This window comes from Oreochromis aureus, linkage group 3, assembly GCF_013358895.1.
Source record: "Oreochromis aureus strain Israel breed Guangdong linkage group 3, ZZ_aureus, whole genome shotgun sequence".
Taxonomy (NCBI): Eukaryota; Metazoa; Chordata; class Actinopteri; order Cichliformes; family Cichlidae; genus Oreochromis; species Oreochromis aureus.
The window spans coordinates 22279724-22295209 of record NC_052944.1 but is presented as its reverse complement, the minus strand read 5'-3'; the positions used below and the strand labels follow the sequence as shown (position 1 = coordinate 22295209).

Genomic DNA, 15486 nt, shown 5'->3' with positions numbered 1-15486 from the left:
TTCTTGTCAACCATGTTGAACGACAGGCAGAGAATGAACAAAAGAGTAAATGCGACGATAGCTGGAGGCTTTTGACAAGCGACCACTCGAGAGAATATTATTAGCAGAGCCAGCCAGCTGGCCTTCCTTTCTCCGCTTATGCTTCCTGGCACATAGCTTGTGATGTCCCCTCCCCAGTCCACCAGTACAAAATACGGCCGGGGATCAGTGGCTTGGTTGCTCCACCAATGTAGCTTCTCCAGCAGATCATAATAACGGCTGATTGGTAACAGTAGCGGCGTCTAGTGATGGAGGACATCAACACGGGTGGTTTCAAGAGATTAACTAAAGCCTGACAGAAAAACAAAAGCAGCCCCACTTAGGATTCTATTACACTCTATTATAAAACAATACCAACACCTTTTAAGGCAACTTATTTAACGTATTGCACTTTAAAGAAAAGTATCTAAAAGCCACTAAGAGGTTAAACAGAAGGAGGCAGTTCAGACTAATTCCTGTGAGTTTCACTTTTTCTTCCCATCCCCTCCTGTGAAGCCTTAACCTTCATTTAAATACAGACTCGATGTTCTTTAGACCCTGCTGACATCAAACTAAATGCGGTGTAAGGTAACGCCGCACTGGTTTCACGTAAGCTGGGAAGGTAAATAAATACATTTCCTCTATACGCTCTTCTTTACATTCCACCTTTAACAGCGCCTATAAAATGAAGAAAGACGTACTTATAGAGCGCGTGTGGTGTCTGGCCATGCAGACATACTTTGTTAGAACCATTAACCTGTTTCACAAAGTGATCCCGCTAAGATAAGCAAGATAAAAGAGTCTGAAGAATACAGTCTGAGCAGGGAAAATATTTTCTGTCTATTTCAATCTGTCCAGTCAATTGATGTGACACCATGCACGATGACCCGCAACAAAGGGGATCAACGGAGGAGTCGAGTGGCAAATAGCGGAATTTCAACGAACAACCTTTCCTTTCACTGGGCTTTGAGCCGAGTCAGTAGGCAGCATCGATCCGCCACAAACAAGCAATATCCATCTGAAAGTGAGGCACGCCGAGGCTTGTGCATATACACGCACAAACAAAAGTACCCGTCGATATAACCTGGCCACCCACACAAAGGCCCTGCACTGAGATAAAGATGTTCAAATATGCGTGTTCCCAGAGCTGTGCCAAAAAAAAAAAGAAAAAAAGAAAAATATCTTCATCAGTAACACAATAACCGAAAATTAACGTGAAGAAAGATAAAAAAAAATATAATTACTTTAGCACGTGCACACACACGCGGGCGCCTCTTTGTCTTTTCCCCGCACACGGAAGATGGGGTCAGATTATGGCAAAATAGTCCCTTGCAGCTTGGCCTTATTCTGTATCGTCTCTGGAAATGACCTTCCGTGTCATAGCAATTACCGTGGCCACAAGAGGGTTAGTGTGTGCGTGTGTGCGAGGGTGTGTAATGATATAAGAAGCTCCTTTGACACCGCACTCTCTAGGTCATGTGGTCTGCGGAGAGTTAGTGGAGGTCACTAGGATATGAGCCTCTAATGGAGGGGAAATGGGACTGAGAAAGAGAGGGAGCGGGTTGAAGAGTGCGCATTAAATGAAGGGGAAAAAACGATGGGTTGCAAACAAAAAGAATCCCATCGCAGCACACACTGCTGGGATTATGTAAGGGAACATATTGACGCAGTCACCTATAAATCACTACCTTTTTTTTTTTTTTTTTTACATCATTACCTGAAATGACACTTTAAACGGTGATTTGCGGCATGCGCTGAGTAAATCTCGTGACCCCTGAGCCCCATAAAACCTGTTGAAATGCCATCGCATGATTTCAAAAAAACTGCTTGAATGTCAACAAGGAAACTGCTAGTATTATTGTCTTTGTCCCGAGAGGAGTCCCAGAGGAAAAAGGTTTTATATAGCTTTTATTATTTCATATTCGCGCTTGTGTTACAGTAAGTAAATGTGACACAGAAGTGGAACAGCGTGTCCGATGAGATTAGACTCCGTGTCCTTGTTTATGTTAAAAATACTGTTTTTTTTTGGTCTCTTTTTTTAAACATGTTTGTGATTCATTAGTTTGTGTGGAGATGCATAGAGTTGCTTTGAAGACTTTTTAGTGTTTTAGTGCACTTTGTCACACATATTTTACATCTGTAGGTCACCACAGTGAATTTTAAGTGAAACAATTAACATGTGATTGATGTTCAGGCTTTCAGTTTTTTATTTAAGTGGTTTAACAAACCCAAGTTTTATAAGTACCCAAGAATAACTGGACACACCAGCTTCATTTACAATATAAGGATTGATTTTAATGCTTGAATAAAAGTCCTTTGCAGTAAATAAAGTCTACAATTGTGTTAATGTCCACGTACTTATAGACCTAACTGCACGTGTCGTATGTGCCTCCATGACACTTCAAGTCTGTTAAGGCCACTTCCAGCCCTTCCCTGCCTTCATCCCTCGTGCACGCACACACTAAAACGCCCCTGCCTCTCCAGTGGCCTGACTCTTTCGGGGTGCTGCACTCTCTCCGTGTTACACTTCCCCTCCTGCACCCGCCTGCAAAGAGCTCCCACTAGAACAGCAAATTCACACATCTCAAGTGAAGGAGCACACATGTTCACACGCATGTACACGCCGCACACCCCAACGCGCGCGCTCGCTCACGCGAAAGCTGGCAAAGCCGCAATAAAACCAACCCAAGCGTTTCTGTTGTGGATCCTAATCCACTTTTCCACTTAGCTAGCTAGTATATCTCTTCCTTACTTTCCCGCCTCATTCCCCCTGTCTACATTTCCATTCCCCCTCTTTCGGTGCGGGAAAACAATACAAGGGGGCTGATCTGCGTAAATGCTGATGCCGGTGGAAACTGCTTCACTGCTTAGAGCTCCTAAAAGGAGGCCAGAAAAGGCAGACCCTCTCCTTTTTTTTGCTTTTTTTTTTTACAGCAGCAATAAACCCTAAACCCCAAGGCCTAAGCACCAACATGCCTATACTTGAGATCGATAAGACTTCTCCTTTGGCATCTTTAGGCTTAAAGTGCGGATTTACCAATGGTCAAAAGGTCAGGAAAATATGGGCTTTCTCAAGTTTAGTGGATTTAGCTTATGGAGTGTACCATGTGCACTTTTCCTTAAAGGTACAAACGAAGCTATAAAACAGATTTCATGCTCGGGGAACTCCTGCTATCACTGCCCATCATTAATTAAAATTACTTAGCTAAGCAGACAGAGAAATATTACACTGAAGGTCTGCAAGGGTTGTGTTTTTTTATGTTTTACTTACATTATGCAGTTGGGAGGACTTTATTTTACACGTTTATCTTGGGGGAACAACAGTACAGAAAAGGATAATTGTTTCCTGTAAAGATATGCTGACTGGTGCTAATATTTTAGCTAGCATTTTTGATGTGGAAAACTTAAAACTGGCAGGTAGAGTGACTGCTGACTTAGGACAGAAGCCACAAGTCAACAGAGTAATGTGGTTATTGGTGTAGCATACATGTCTTTGCCTAAAGACAAAGTCAATGGCAGCTTTAATGTTAAGGGCATTGCTATATGCTTAGGACTGTGAGGGTAGTCGGCTGTGGACCTGCTGTACCTTCGCCACATTTGTTCAGCTTAGAAAGGCAGACGAAATCCATCAAGTCACATACACAGAGTACTGTTAGATGTTCTAATCTGTTTAAAGTGGTTAGAGGAGTCAGAAGAAGTCTCTTCTATTTCCTTGCAGAGTACGATCAATACTTGATTTCTGTGGCTGATGCTGATTTTTAGGCTGTTAGGACTTCAGAAAGTGGGACATCAGCTTATATTCTTTACATGATGACATCATTGTAAGATTATATTGCTGGAAAATTCATAAACAAACTAGTAAGCATCTGTAACAGACTGGCAACCTGTCCAAGGTATACCCGGCCTTTTGCAGTATGGCAGCTGGGATAGGCTCCAGCACTTTCACAACTCTGAAATGGAGAAGCGGTTAAGAAAATGGATGGATAGAGTTACCAACTTACCATGAAGACACTGCTTGAGTCAGCACAGATACAACAAATACAGTACTGTGCAAAAGTCTTGTGCCACCTCTAGTTTCTTTATATTTTGCCAAGAAAATGGGAAATAGGGGAAGTGATTTATTAAGTAATGTACAACCATATAAGGCAAAAACAGACTTTCAACAGTGTACAGAAAGTTATATTTGGTTTTACCGCCTTTATTCTTCAACACAGTCTGAACTCTCTTAGTCAAGTTTTCTTGTCATTTCTTTAAGCAGACTTCAGGAATAGTTCTCCGGGCTTCTTGAAGGACATTCAAAGCTCTTCTTTGGATGTTTCTGCCGTTTGTTCGGTTCTCTGTCACGATGATCCCACACTGCTTCAATAATGTTGAGGTCCGGGCTCTGGGGAGACTAATCCAAGACTGATAGTGTTTCACTGAGTGTTTTTCTATCTAAGTATGCTTTTACTGCATTGGGAGTGTGTCTGAGATCATTGTCAAGCTGAAAAATGAAGCTGTTGTCAAGCAAACGCTTTCCAGATGGTATTATGTGGGGAATCAAAATCTGATGATACATTTCTGTGCTCATAATTCCTTCAATTTTGACAAGATCCCCAACAGCACCATGCTTAACTAATGACTCTGGACACTCCCCTTTATACTTCTCTCAGTTTGAACCAAACATTTCCTTACAAATGGCTTAGTGACAGCCAACCTTTCTGGTGAAGCTTCACTGAAAAGTAGAGGGTTTCACTAAAGGGCCCGACAGATTTCTCAGGTCGTGCTTCAGGTATTTGCTGGACTTGTTTCTCTTACTTAAGGAGACAACTTTCAGTCACTCATTTGGGCTGCCATCTTTTTTATTTAGCCACCAACTCATTAGGCTACTGACTTTTAACAAAGTACCTAAAGATACAATTTTATTTGTTTTGTCCATAATCTGTCCATTATGAGTAGACACAACAGTGGTTCATCGCGCTTCAGTTAGGTGCCATTTTATGCTTTATTGTTTCCTAATTGTTAAGTGGCTTAATCCCCCCCCCCTAAAAAAAGAGTAAAAATGTATGAAAAAGCAGCCAGTGTCCAACTACTACTGCTCAAGAGCGCTAGGTTCCTTGGACGGAATACAAAGAAATGAGGTGTGGCTCAAGACTTTTGCACAGTCCTGTACTCTGTTACCACCACTGCAGACAGTGTGGACAGTGCAGCCTACAAACACACCAACACCAATAGTGGTAATGTCAGTAAACTGGCAGATCAGCTGAACTCTTCTTCATAGAAAGCCGTTTATGAAGTCATTTATTTATGACTGCCACTGCACCTCAGAACATGACTTCTATAGCTTCAGTTTCGGTTGGTGCTTCTTTTGCTCCAGTACATCCATAATTTCTGTACCTTGTTTAGCTGCTCCAGGTCATTAAAGCCCTCCAGGACACTCGTGTACTTCCTTTCCCTGTATTTCCTGCGGATAAACGTGGCCCGCTGCTCCGCAGAAGCCTCTCTGTAGAGATCCTCCTCCAGGGGGAGATTAGCAGCCCAGAAACTGTTAGCATTCTTGTTCCCCACTTCCAGGAAGAGCTAAGGGGTTGCAAAACATGTACAAGGTGACACGTTTGGATGAGAATTACTTGCAGAGGTATTACTGTGATTTGAAATGATCATTGATCATCATTGCTGAACTGTCAAGCATCTTCCCAGTCTTTTAGATTAGTACAATGGATACGCTTTCTTATAATGGGATTAGGTAAAGACACAAGTAACACACATGACATTTACCTCCACTAGTTCATTGCTCCAGACACTGCTGTCCAACTTCAGGCTCCGCACTTTAGAAATACTTGGCCCAAGAGAGCGGTGCTGTCCTGGCACACATGAAGACACAGTCATCAATATTAGCGCACAGCCACACAAACAGACAAGCGCTCACACATTCATTCCCCCATTGGGTTCATAAGGCTCTCTCAGGCTACATTTTTGTTCCTGAAAACTTCACATTAAAAAGCAAAAATAATGATTTACATATATGCACAGTGTTCTCCTCGGCGTGCTGAAACACACACCAAATGCTGGCGATGGAATAAACAATAAACAGGCAGTTACAAGATGGAGAAACAGAGCATGACTGCGAGCTCGTTCGCTCACTCACAACAGACATATTTAGTCCCCTCAGCTCTCCTAATTGGAAATGAAAGCAGAGAACGAGGGCCATTAATTGCTAATGAATCATGAGTAATTCATTGTGTTTGTTGGTCGGCCTGTTTATTTGGGTGAACGAGAGGCTTCTGGGGTTGCTTATGGCCAAAGACAGAGCACACATGCATAATACATTAGACAGAAACATGCTGTATGTGTGAATGTGAATTATTGTCCTGTGCGTAATGGCGGATAATTTTATATTTAGATTTGGCATGATCTCATTACCGTCTTCTATTCGCTAGTAGAGCAGCTGTAAATGAAAATGAGGGGCTATGAGCTGTGAAAAGCTATATTGACACAGTTCAAGAGAACACAAGTGCGAGAAGTCTTTGAATTATAAGCCACTTAAGAGATTTCTTTTTAGAAAAGCTAACTAGGAAGTCATTTTTTATAACTAGTCAATATTTGCATTACTTACATAGGCATAGTAGCCCTACCCTGCATGTATTTTTATTATTAAGCCGTGTGCTATTCACAAAAAGTTTTTATCACTCACCAGGACACATAACTGACAGGTCTAATTGCTCCCAGACTGGATTTTGAATCTGATATGCCAAGACACATCTCATTTTGGTCAGGCTTGATGTGATCAGTTGGTGCATTCATTAAAGACAAAAGGACGGTGCCACCCTTCCTGTCACAACAGTTTTGAGCCCATACGCTTTTTTTCATGGGCATCCAGACAGAACCACATTTATACTACTTCTAAGTTTTATAGACGTTTTTCCTCATCAGCACCAATAACTATGAACTCTGAAGTCATTTCATTTTAAATGTTACTTCACATGCAGATTTTTAGGGCAGTTTCAAAGTGGCCACAAACGCGACGTATGCCACGTCATCCAAACATTAGTGGACCCAGTGTTAAATCCTGTGGAACGCCATGTTCTCTTTCAAACCTCATTCGGTATCTTACTATTGGAAACGTCTTCTGGCATGAAAAAGCGGGTAACCAAATGTTTCCCTTTTAGTTAATTTGGTAAAATCAGGTCAGGGACTTCGTCAATATCAAGTGGATACACAATGTGATCAATCTCCATTAAATGTGGTGCTAATTTAAAATCCACACCTTGTCTGAACATAAATGTCTTATCCTATTAAGAAAGTGTGTGTAAAGATGATCCAATGGATTATTTAAACCATATTATTAGTTCAACAAACTCAGGCCTATCAACATGTCAAACTAAAATATCTTCCCAGGAGATATCACACACCTCTGTTCTTGCTTTACTTGGCAAATCAATAAATCTGATCAAATCAGGGCCTTAGTTTGCTGTTTAGATTGATTCAATCAAATTAGTGCAATAACAATACTACTTTTATAAGATGATTCCTCTTTATAGCAGATTAAATGTTGTAGCTCAGTCACAGTAGACTAAAAATTGAATTGTACCCTTTTTGCTATTTGCTGGTAATTGCTTGGAATGTTTTTACATTTGGCGACTAACTACAAGTAATTGTGGAAACCAACTGGTCATTCAGTGGTTGACCTCTGGGCGATCACTTTTGATTACAAGGTAGTTGCATGGGTCGAGTGACGGAAGACAACTTGTCTCCAAACGATTGTGGTCCAACTTGGACTGACTGATAGATTTCCAACACAATGCAATCAATCTAAGCCTGGCTGCACTAATAAGTTCAACTTGTGACTCAGCTGGTTGTACTCTTTTTATGTTCCTGCCTATGCAGTTAAATCAGCAGCCTGTTTTTAAAGGAATTTCAGAACTTCTGTTTCAGGTGTACGAGGTTATGGCTGAACTCTGAATGTACGTAGTTGATGCGAATTTCTGTGTATGCAAATGCAAAACAGATTAGCAATTTTCACTGATTTATAGCAGTTAATCAATGTGTAAACGCAAACAGATTTCCTGTAATTGCCAACTTAGCCCTATTCAATCACATACTGACACCAAGCTGAGCCCACCTTATTGCTGCTTTATCATCATCTGCTTTGTGCACCAAAGTCTCTTCGAACATGATATCTGACTACGAGTGGTTACAATCATTTCAAAGGAAGCAAGATTGGAAGTTCATTTTACACAACTGCACTAATTCTGGTCACGCCGCAGACTCCAACCACTCTTTTCCTTAGTGTGACTGTAGCACTAGACCCAAAAGACTAAAAAAAAAGAAAAAAAAAAGGTAACCTTCTTCCCTGCCATTAAGACAATTTATTTTTTTATTCTCTACACATATTGAGGGTGGATACAGCAGTGTGGTCTAGGGTTACATTTAAATCTGTTTTCTTCCCAATCTCAAAAGAATACACTGAAATGTCAGGGATAATAATAGTCTTGGAGATCAGAAGTCCAACTTGACAAATGAAGGCCAAAGAGTAAGAGTCTGTCCCTGTTGCCTGTGAAGGAGTGAAACTATTTTATTCGGGGTGCTTGCAGCAGAGTATTGCCATGCTACATCCACAGAGCCTTTGCAACACCACAGGACCATTTTCACTTGTGTAAGGGTAATGAAGCTGAAAGAAGTGTGCATGCGCATGTGCCGCCAGGTATACAGTGAGATCGTCCCATATAAATAGGTTGCTGTAAATGTCTTCATATTTCCGGTGGAACAAAAACAACACACAAAAAGGCATTCCCATCACTGCAGCTTTCACACACACACAAAAATAAAAAAAATAAAAAAATAAATGCTCAACTCACCAAGGATTTCACCCCCAATTAAAAACTTTCCCAGTATCTCCATTGACATCACACAGAGCACTTTTTCAACCTTGTGTGCTTGTGTGGATTCCCCCTCCTTCCCCTCTCGACCCCTTCACTCAGTGACAAGTCATGAGGAAGCAGAGCAAGACAATGAACCCTGCAATTTCACATTGCCATGGCAACTGTTGCCAGTGGACATGCCAACAGGTTGCATCCTGGTTTAAAGAAGTTTATTGCATTATATGTGTGAAGCACTGTCATTTCCTATGGTAGCTGTCTTGGGTAGTAAGCGAAAGGGCACAAAGAAATGAGTGCATAGATGGAGAGACGAGTTCATTTAATGAGGAAATAAAATAAGTAACTGAAAAATGTGGGATTGACCTGAAGACTGTAAAATCAGGACATGGTCACCGTGACATCAGCAAGTGAGTCAAGAAGCCTTGATCTTAGCATTTTGCATAATATTACCTTGGGGTTTTTGGAAGTAGAGGAAAAAGTGGATTGCTACGTTATTAGCCAACAACTGCAGACCTGGTTAGCATTGTGCATCTGTAGCGTGTATGGGTGCATTGCACAGACAAATATACTCGAATTACCAGACAGCTAGCAGCTATAGCTACATGGCATAAATAATCCCTCATTTAAGCGTCATCAAGATTTAAATTGGGTTAGTAATGTTAAAAAGTTATTATAAAAAAGAAAACTCCAGACAGTTGCTAATGGTTTTTACCAACTTTTTAACAAACAAATAAAAATATTTTAGTAAGATCAGTTAGGCCCAGTTAAGAAAACAACAGCTAAAATATACTTGAGAAGTAGGTCATGGTTATCTAAGGAGGCTGAAAAGAAAAGGGATTGGACTTTAAGTTTCACCTCTCATCCGAGAAGTTACTACTCAGGATAAAAACCTTCTCTGCTCACATCAACACAGTGGATAGAAACAAAGTTCACCAGGGAAGATGCAAAGGATAATAGTTTCTCATTTCTGGACTGTGCTGTGCAGATTGAGGAGAATGGAAACCTCAACATTGAAGTTTACCGGAAGACCAGTACCTACTCTTTGACTCCCACCACCCTTTGGAACACAAACTTGGAGTAATCAAGACCCCGCAACATCGGGCAGAAAACGTTCCCTCTAAGGTCAAAGGGAAAGAAAAGGAACACACACATAAAGAAAGCTCTTAAAATATGTGGTTATACTGATTCAGCTTTCATCAAATCAGAAAAGACGCACAGTAAACAAGGTTAGACACCAACTAGGGCGAAAGGACAAACAGAACACTGTCATTCCTTATGTAGCAGGTTTATCAGAGAAACTCAGGAGAATTTTCTCCAAGCACGACATCCCCAGTGTATATCCACAGCCACACACTCAGACAAAAAATGGTTCATCCCAAGGACAAAACTCCCAAACACAAACTAAACAACGTAGTGTCTACAGTGCAGTGAGGAGAGCTCAGAACTCAAGACTGGAGAGACCAAACAGCCACTTCATAAACACATGGCACAACATAGAAGAGCCACCTCCACAGGACAAGGCTGAGCTGTACGTCTGCATCTAAAGGACAAAGGTCACTCTTTCAAGGATGTCAAGGATTCCCATTTTGGACAGAGAAGACAGATAGTTTGAAAGAGGAGTGAAAGAGTCCACTGTGAACGATCATCCTTGAACAGAGGGGGTGGCTTACGACACCAACTGTCTGCCACCTACATTCCAGTTTTGAAATCCCTCTACACCCACTCACATCTTGTGTCAGTCCATCTCAATAAGTCACATGATAGGTCGAGGCAAGGTCCCACAATGGTTTCACCTGAAACCTCTGCTGATAATGACCCGCACTCTTTTTCACACCTTGGCTCATTAGATACAGCACATGTGGGTCAAGGAACAACTCCAACTAGGGCTGGAGTACCTAGAACTCTTAGAACTAAAGAAGCTTCTCGGACGAAACGTCTTCAAAAAACTTAAAGTCCAGTCCGACTCCTCTTTCCTTCCAAGCTCCTTAGATTACTCGAGAAATAAAAGTTTTTGTGTTTTTTTTAAATAAAAAAATTCAAAGATAATTAGAAGACCGGGCAAGGTTATTTTACGAAGTGTTCAAGGTAGACGCGGACAGTATACAAAAACATCTTTGAACAAATTTATGTATTACTGCATTTGTGATCGGATAACACTCTGTAAATATTAATAAACAGAGAAAAAAACCACTATTATTAATTTAATACTCTCTGAATATAACAGACCCTATCAATTCTTAAAGTGTATGTAAACACAGAGAAAATACTGCAGTTTTAAGCTGTTCATATCAAAGGCTGAAGCTGCAGACTATTAAAATCCATTCAGTCTTAGCATGAAAAGAAGAAAAGCCAATCTGGGATCATTTTTACCATTAGCCTCCTCATTACTTCTTTCCTCTTCCTCTTGTTCAGCATTTCTCTTTATTGTGCATGACAATAAAGCAGATCGCTAATTAAAAGCATGAGCAGTCATTGGTATTCCAAATGGACCACAGCCCAATTTAAAATAGAGCACAGTGTGAGGACAGCTTCCCTCGTAGCAAATATTCACCCCTCCTGCTCCCGCCGTGCCGACAAAATGTAATATTAAACACCTCAGCAAATGAAATCATTTAAGGCTGTTTGAAAGGAGATGTTGGATATCTGATGTGTACCAATTACACAGGCTTTGCAGAGGTGAGGTGAAGAATTGCATTAAATTGCATGACTCTGGGAGAAATCTGGAGGGGGAAGATGGGGTGTATAGGCATGCACACACAAATAAAGAAATAAAGAAAAACACCTACACACCAACAAGATATCCCTGCACATCAAGCATGGCTGCCACGTCTCTCTAATCATGTTTAGCGGGTCAAGAAGGAGTTCGGGATCCCCCAAGTTCTCGCCTGTGGCTTAATCTTTGTTGTCATTTCATCTGAGCCATCCAGTATAGCCAAATAGATTAGAGAGTCCAGAGGCCAGACGCCAACTCCCATAAGTGGCTTATCACCTGAGATCTTATTCCAAAACAGCCTCCTGGTCAGAGGACACGCTCACACAGGCACACACATCAGACCACACATGCACAGAGAGGAGCCGAGCACTAACATGCATCCCTTTTTAATTTGGCACATCTCTGAGCATCGGTCATAACTTTTTACACGCGGCGTGGTGTTTATTTTTTGTTTCTTTCCATAAGTTATGACTTCAGAGAGACAAGAGGAAATAATATTCTGCTGGCATTTCCAGCTGGTTTGCTTTGCGCCTTGCTTGTGACCTTTTATAGCCACATAGTGCAAACTTGTGATTCCCCCCAATCACACATGAATGGTTGCACATGTGTATGTTTTCTCCCACTGAAAATGCTACGTCCAGATCAACAAGCTCATTTAACTTTATTTATAATAAATATTTAGAAAAATCATTTTTATGATTTTCATTTAAATGAATAGATGATAAAATTGTCTTAACACTGAGAAAATGGGTGAAATCGGCTGCACCAAAAGCCTCCTTGTGCTTGCTTTGATCAATAGCAGACTGCTTTGGTTACCTGTATGAAGGTAAGGTTTGGTTAGCTGTGTGAAGGACCAAAAAGCTCTCCAGAGAGTGATCCGTACAGCAGAACGCTGCTGCAGGATTGCTCTCCCCCCACTTCAGGACACCTACACCAGGAGATGCCGGACTAGAGCAACGCAGATACTGAAGGACCCGTCCCATCCTGGCAACAAACTGTTCCAACTTCTACAATCTGGTAGAAGGTTCCGCATCATCCGGGCAAGGACAGAGAGACTCAAGAAGAGCTTTTATCCTCAAGCCATCCGGCCCTAAACCAACACCCCCCCCCCACACACACACACACACACGCCATCTCACATCATCTATAATTGACTGAGACTCTCCTCCAGACACTCAATTCCTTTAACTTCCTTTAACTTTAAATATGTTTATATTGTCCATTCTGTAAAATAGTCAGATGTCTATTCATATTAATGTACAGAATTCACCTGCTGCTGCTTCTACTGCACATTCACCCAATGTATATACTATATATATATTTATAATGTTATCCTCTACCCCCCATGTTTTTGCACATGTCGAGGATCGTGTCAGGATACATTTCACTGTGTGTTATACTTGTATAACTATGCATGTGACAAATAAAGAACCTTGAACCTTGAACCTGTAGTTTGCATGGGAGACGTCAACTTGTCTGCAAACATTGGCCAGCTACTAGCCAAGTGCGGTGCAAACCAGAAACAGAGAGGTCAAAGTAAAAACTGTGCCTGTCAATGCAGTCAACATGCTTCAGAAAGCACAACTTTTATGCTGAAATCCTTTATGGTCATGCAAACTTCAGGTAAGTGTGACAACCTGCTGGTGGCCAAAGCAATTGCAAGGAGGTTTTTGTTTAGCACCATATACATTTGAGGCCAGTTTCACCTACAGATTGCCAGCAACCTCCAACAACCACTCGCCAACTGGTTTGGGAATATACTTGTTTCCCAAGTGAGTGAAGGTTGCTCACCGGTTTGTAGACTGTGTGAGGCCCTACAAACCAGTGAGCGTTTGTGGGGCCTCACTAAGGCCTTAGGAGGACTTGTAATCATAATTCATTTATAACAGCTTCCACATCTGCTAATGATACGCAGTATTTAAATAATTACTCTATAATGACTAATAGGGGTTAAAACTACTGTGCTACTGATATGTATGCAATTAAACAACTAGTTAATGCCAAATATATCTAACATAGGGGGTTTTCATTAATTTGAATTAGTTGTTAGCCTAACCAATAAAGAAATGCTAAAAAAAAATATTACAAGGCCCAGGACTTGTTTCCATCATATTTCCCAGAAAAAAAATTAAAGATTATTTGATTCACAGCCATAGAAAACATTTTTATGTGTTTTCATGATTCAACTGCTTGAATATAATAATCCAAGGATCCATCCTCACAGATGAGGAATCGCAGCTTTTAAAGCTATCAAGTTAAGCCAGTTGACGGGCGACTTTCATTGGCACAAGACTGTGAATCTGAAAAACATTCATGTACATTATGTTTATTATCAGCAGCATGCACACCTCCATCCAGCATGTGTGTGTCTGCACAAGAAGCAGAGAAGCATACCTGTGTTCCTTACCTGCACATTTCTTACAGATGACCACACCCAGATTGACCGACGCCCACTCCGGCTGCGGCGCGCGGCAGTCGGCGCAGCTTCTATTGGCCTTGTTGAACCAGATCTTCTCTGCCACTTCATAGTCGTAGAGTGTCTCGGCGATCGATTCCTTCACCGCTTCAATCCACTCCTGCTTCTCCCGTTCTGACTCGGCCGTGAAGCTGAAACAATTGATTTTTTTTTTTTTTTTTGCCCCCACCCCAACACATACCTCACTGTTATTGATTTGATTTGAGAGAGCAATTAAACAGCACAGTATCGCTTGGCAGGGGTTACGGGGGTGTGCAGTATTTGGAGTAGTTTTGGAGGGGAACGGGGGTGCTAAGTGTGTATGCCTACGTGTGATTGCAATAGATTTGGTGAAATTGATAGGGGGAGGGAAAGGGGCAGGTAAATCAATATGTCTCACCATGCACCTCTAAAATCTATAAAGTTCTAAAGCAGGAGTGTTTTTTTCCCCCTTTCTTTCAGGATATTATTTCTACATTAGACCCAGAAAAGTTAAAAAGTGCTGATGGGAAAAAAAGGATAAACATAACCCATTTATAGCTTCAATAGATATATAGATATATATATTTTTAAATCAGATTCACACTGTTGCTCCAGCACGAGTTGGAGCAAGAGCTTTGTAAATCTGAAAAAGGCTAGGCAAAGGAGTGAGATGAGCTTGGCAATACAGATGGTGCTCCTTCTGTTGACATGGGTGCAGTAAGTGAAATTACTGCCACATGATGGCAATTTGTTAGTTTTAGCCAAGCGCATTAAGAATATTTGGGAGAATACATCATTAACAGTCACTTAGGTTTACATGCACTTTAATAACCCGGCTACAATGATGAGATTAATGAGATTTCTCCAACTATTGGTCTTATTACAGAGGGATTGCTCATACTCAAGAGGCCTTATATACAAGCACTGCATGTCATTTGCAAATATTTCAATCTACTCATGTTGCTCTCATTAATTTTCCAAAGTAAATAGATTTTTTTTTGGTGCAAACACACACACAAAGCAGACTGAGAGTAAGTCTGTTACTACCTAACAAGCCCGCATGCAGACATCTTGCAGGGACAGAAGGCAGAGGTTTCCAATGAAGAAGACAGTGTTTCATTTTGCGTGCTTTTTGAAGAACAAGCTGCTGAAAGTAATGACTATCTCAGTATTATCTAAATGTATTGCAAATGTGCGTAACAAGCAACCTGTGTGCACGCATAAGCTGAAGCAGGAGCAAGCAAGAGACAAAGAGACAGGCAGGGAGAATGACAGATAGACAGAGATATAAAACTGAGGGGAAAGAGAGACGGAGAGCACCCTAGCTTGACTGAAAGAAGCACTTAGACAAGAGAAATGGGACCAGCGGTCTCCATGGTAACCTGGCAACCAGTGTAAAGTAAGACTGAAGATGTTGAGTCAGAGGGGTGTGGGTGAGGGTGGGTGGGGGAGTGTCGAGG

The 15486-nt window shown here is 41.3% G+C and overlaps 1 protein-coding gene across 4 annotated transcripts in view; it reads right to left on the bottom strand.

Annotated features, from left to right (window-relative positions):
• The window catches only part of zmp:0000000660 (arf-GAP with Rho-GAP domain, ANK repeat and PH domain-containing protein 2), a 161897-nt gene that overhangs the window by 80245 nt on the left and 66166 nt on the right, over window positions 1–15486 (bottom strand). For all 4 annotated transcript variants that reach the window (XM_039609635.1, XM_039609634.1, XM_031749355.2 and 1 more), the window contains exons 11-13: window positions 13997–14196; window positions 5776–5861; window positions 5395–5577 (exon numbers count right to left, since the gene is read on the bottom strand). In XM_039609635.1, the coding sequence (XP_039465569.1) occupies window positions 5395–5577; window positions 5776–5861; window positions 13997–14196 (469 nt within the window). The remainder of the gene's footprint in view (window positions 1–5394; window positions 5578–5775; window positions 5862–13996; window positions 14197–15486) is intronic.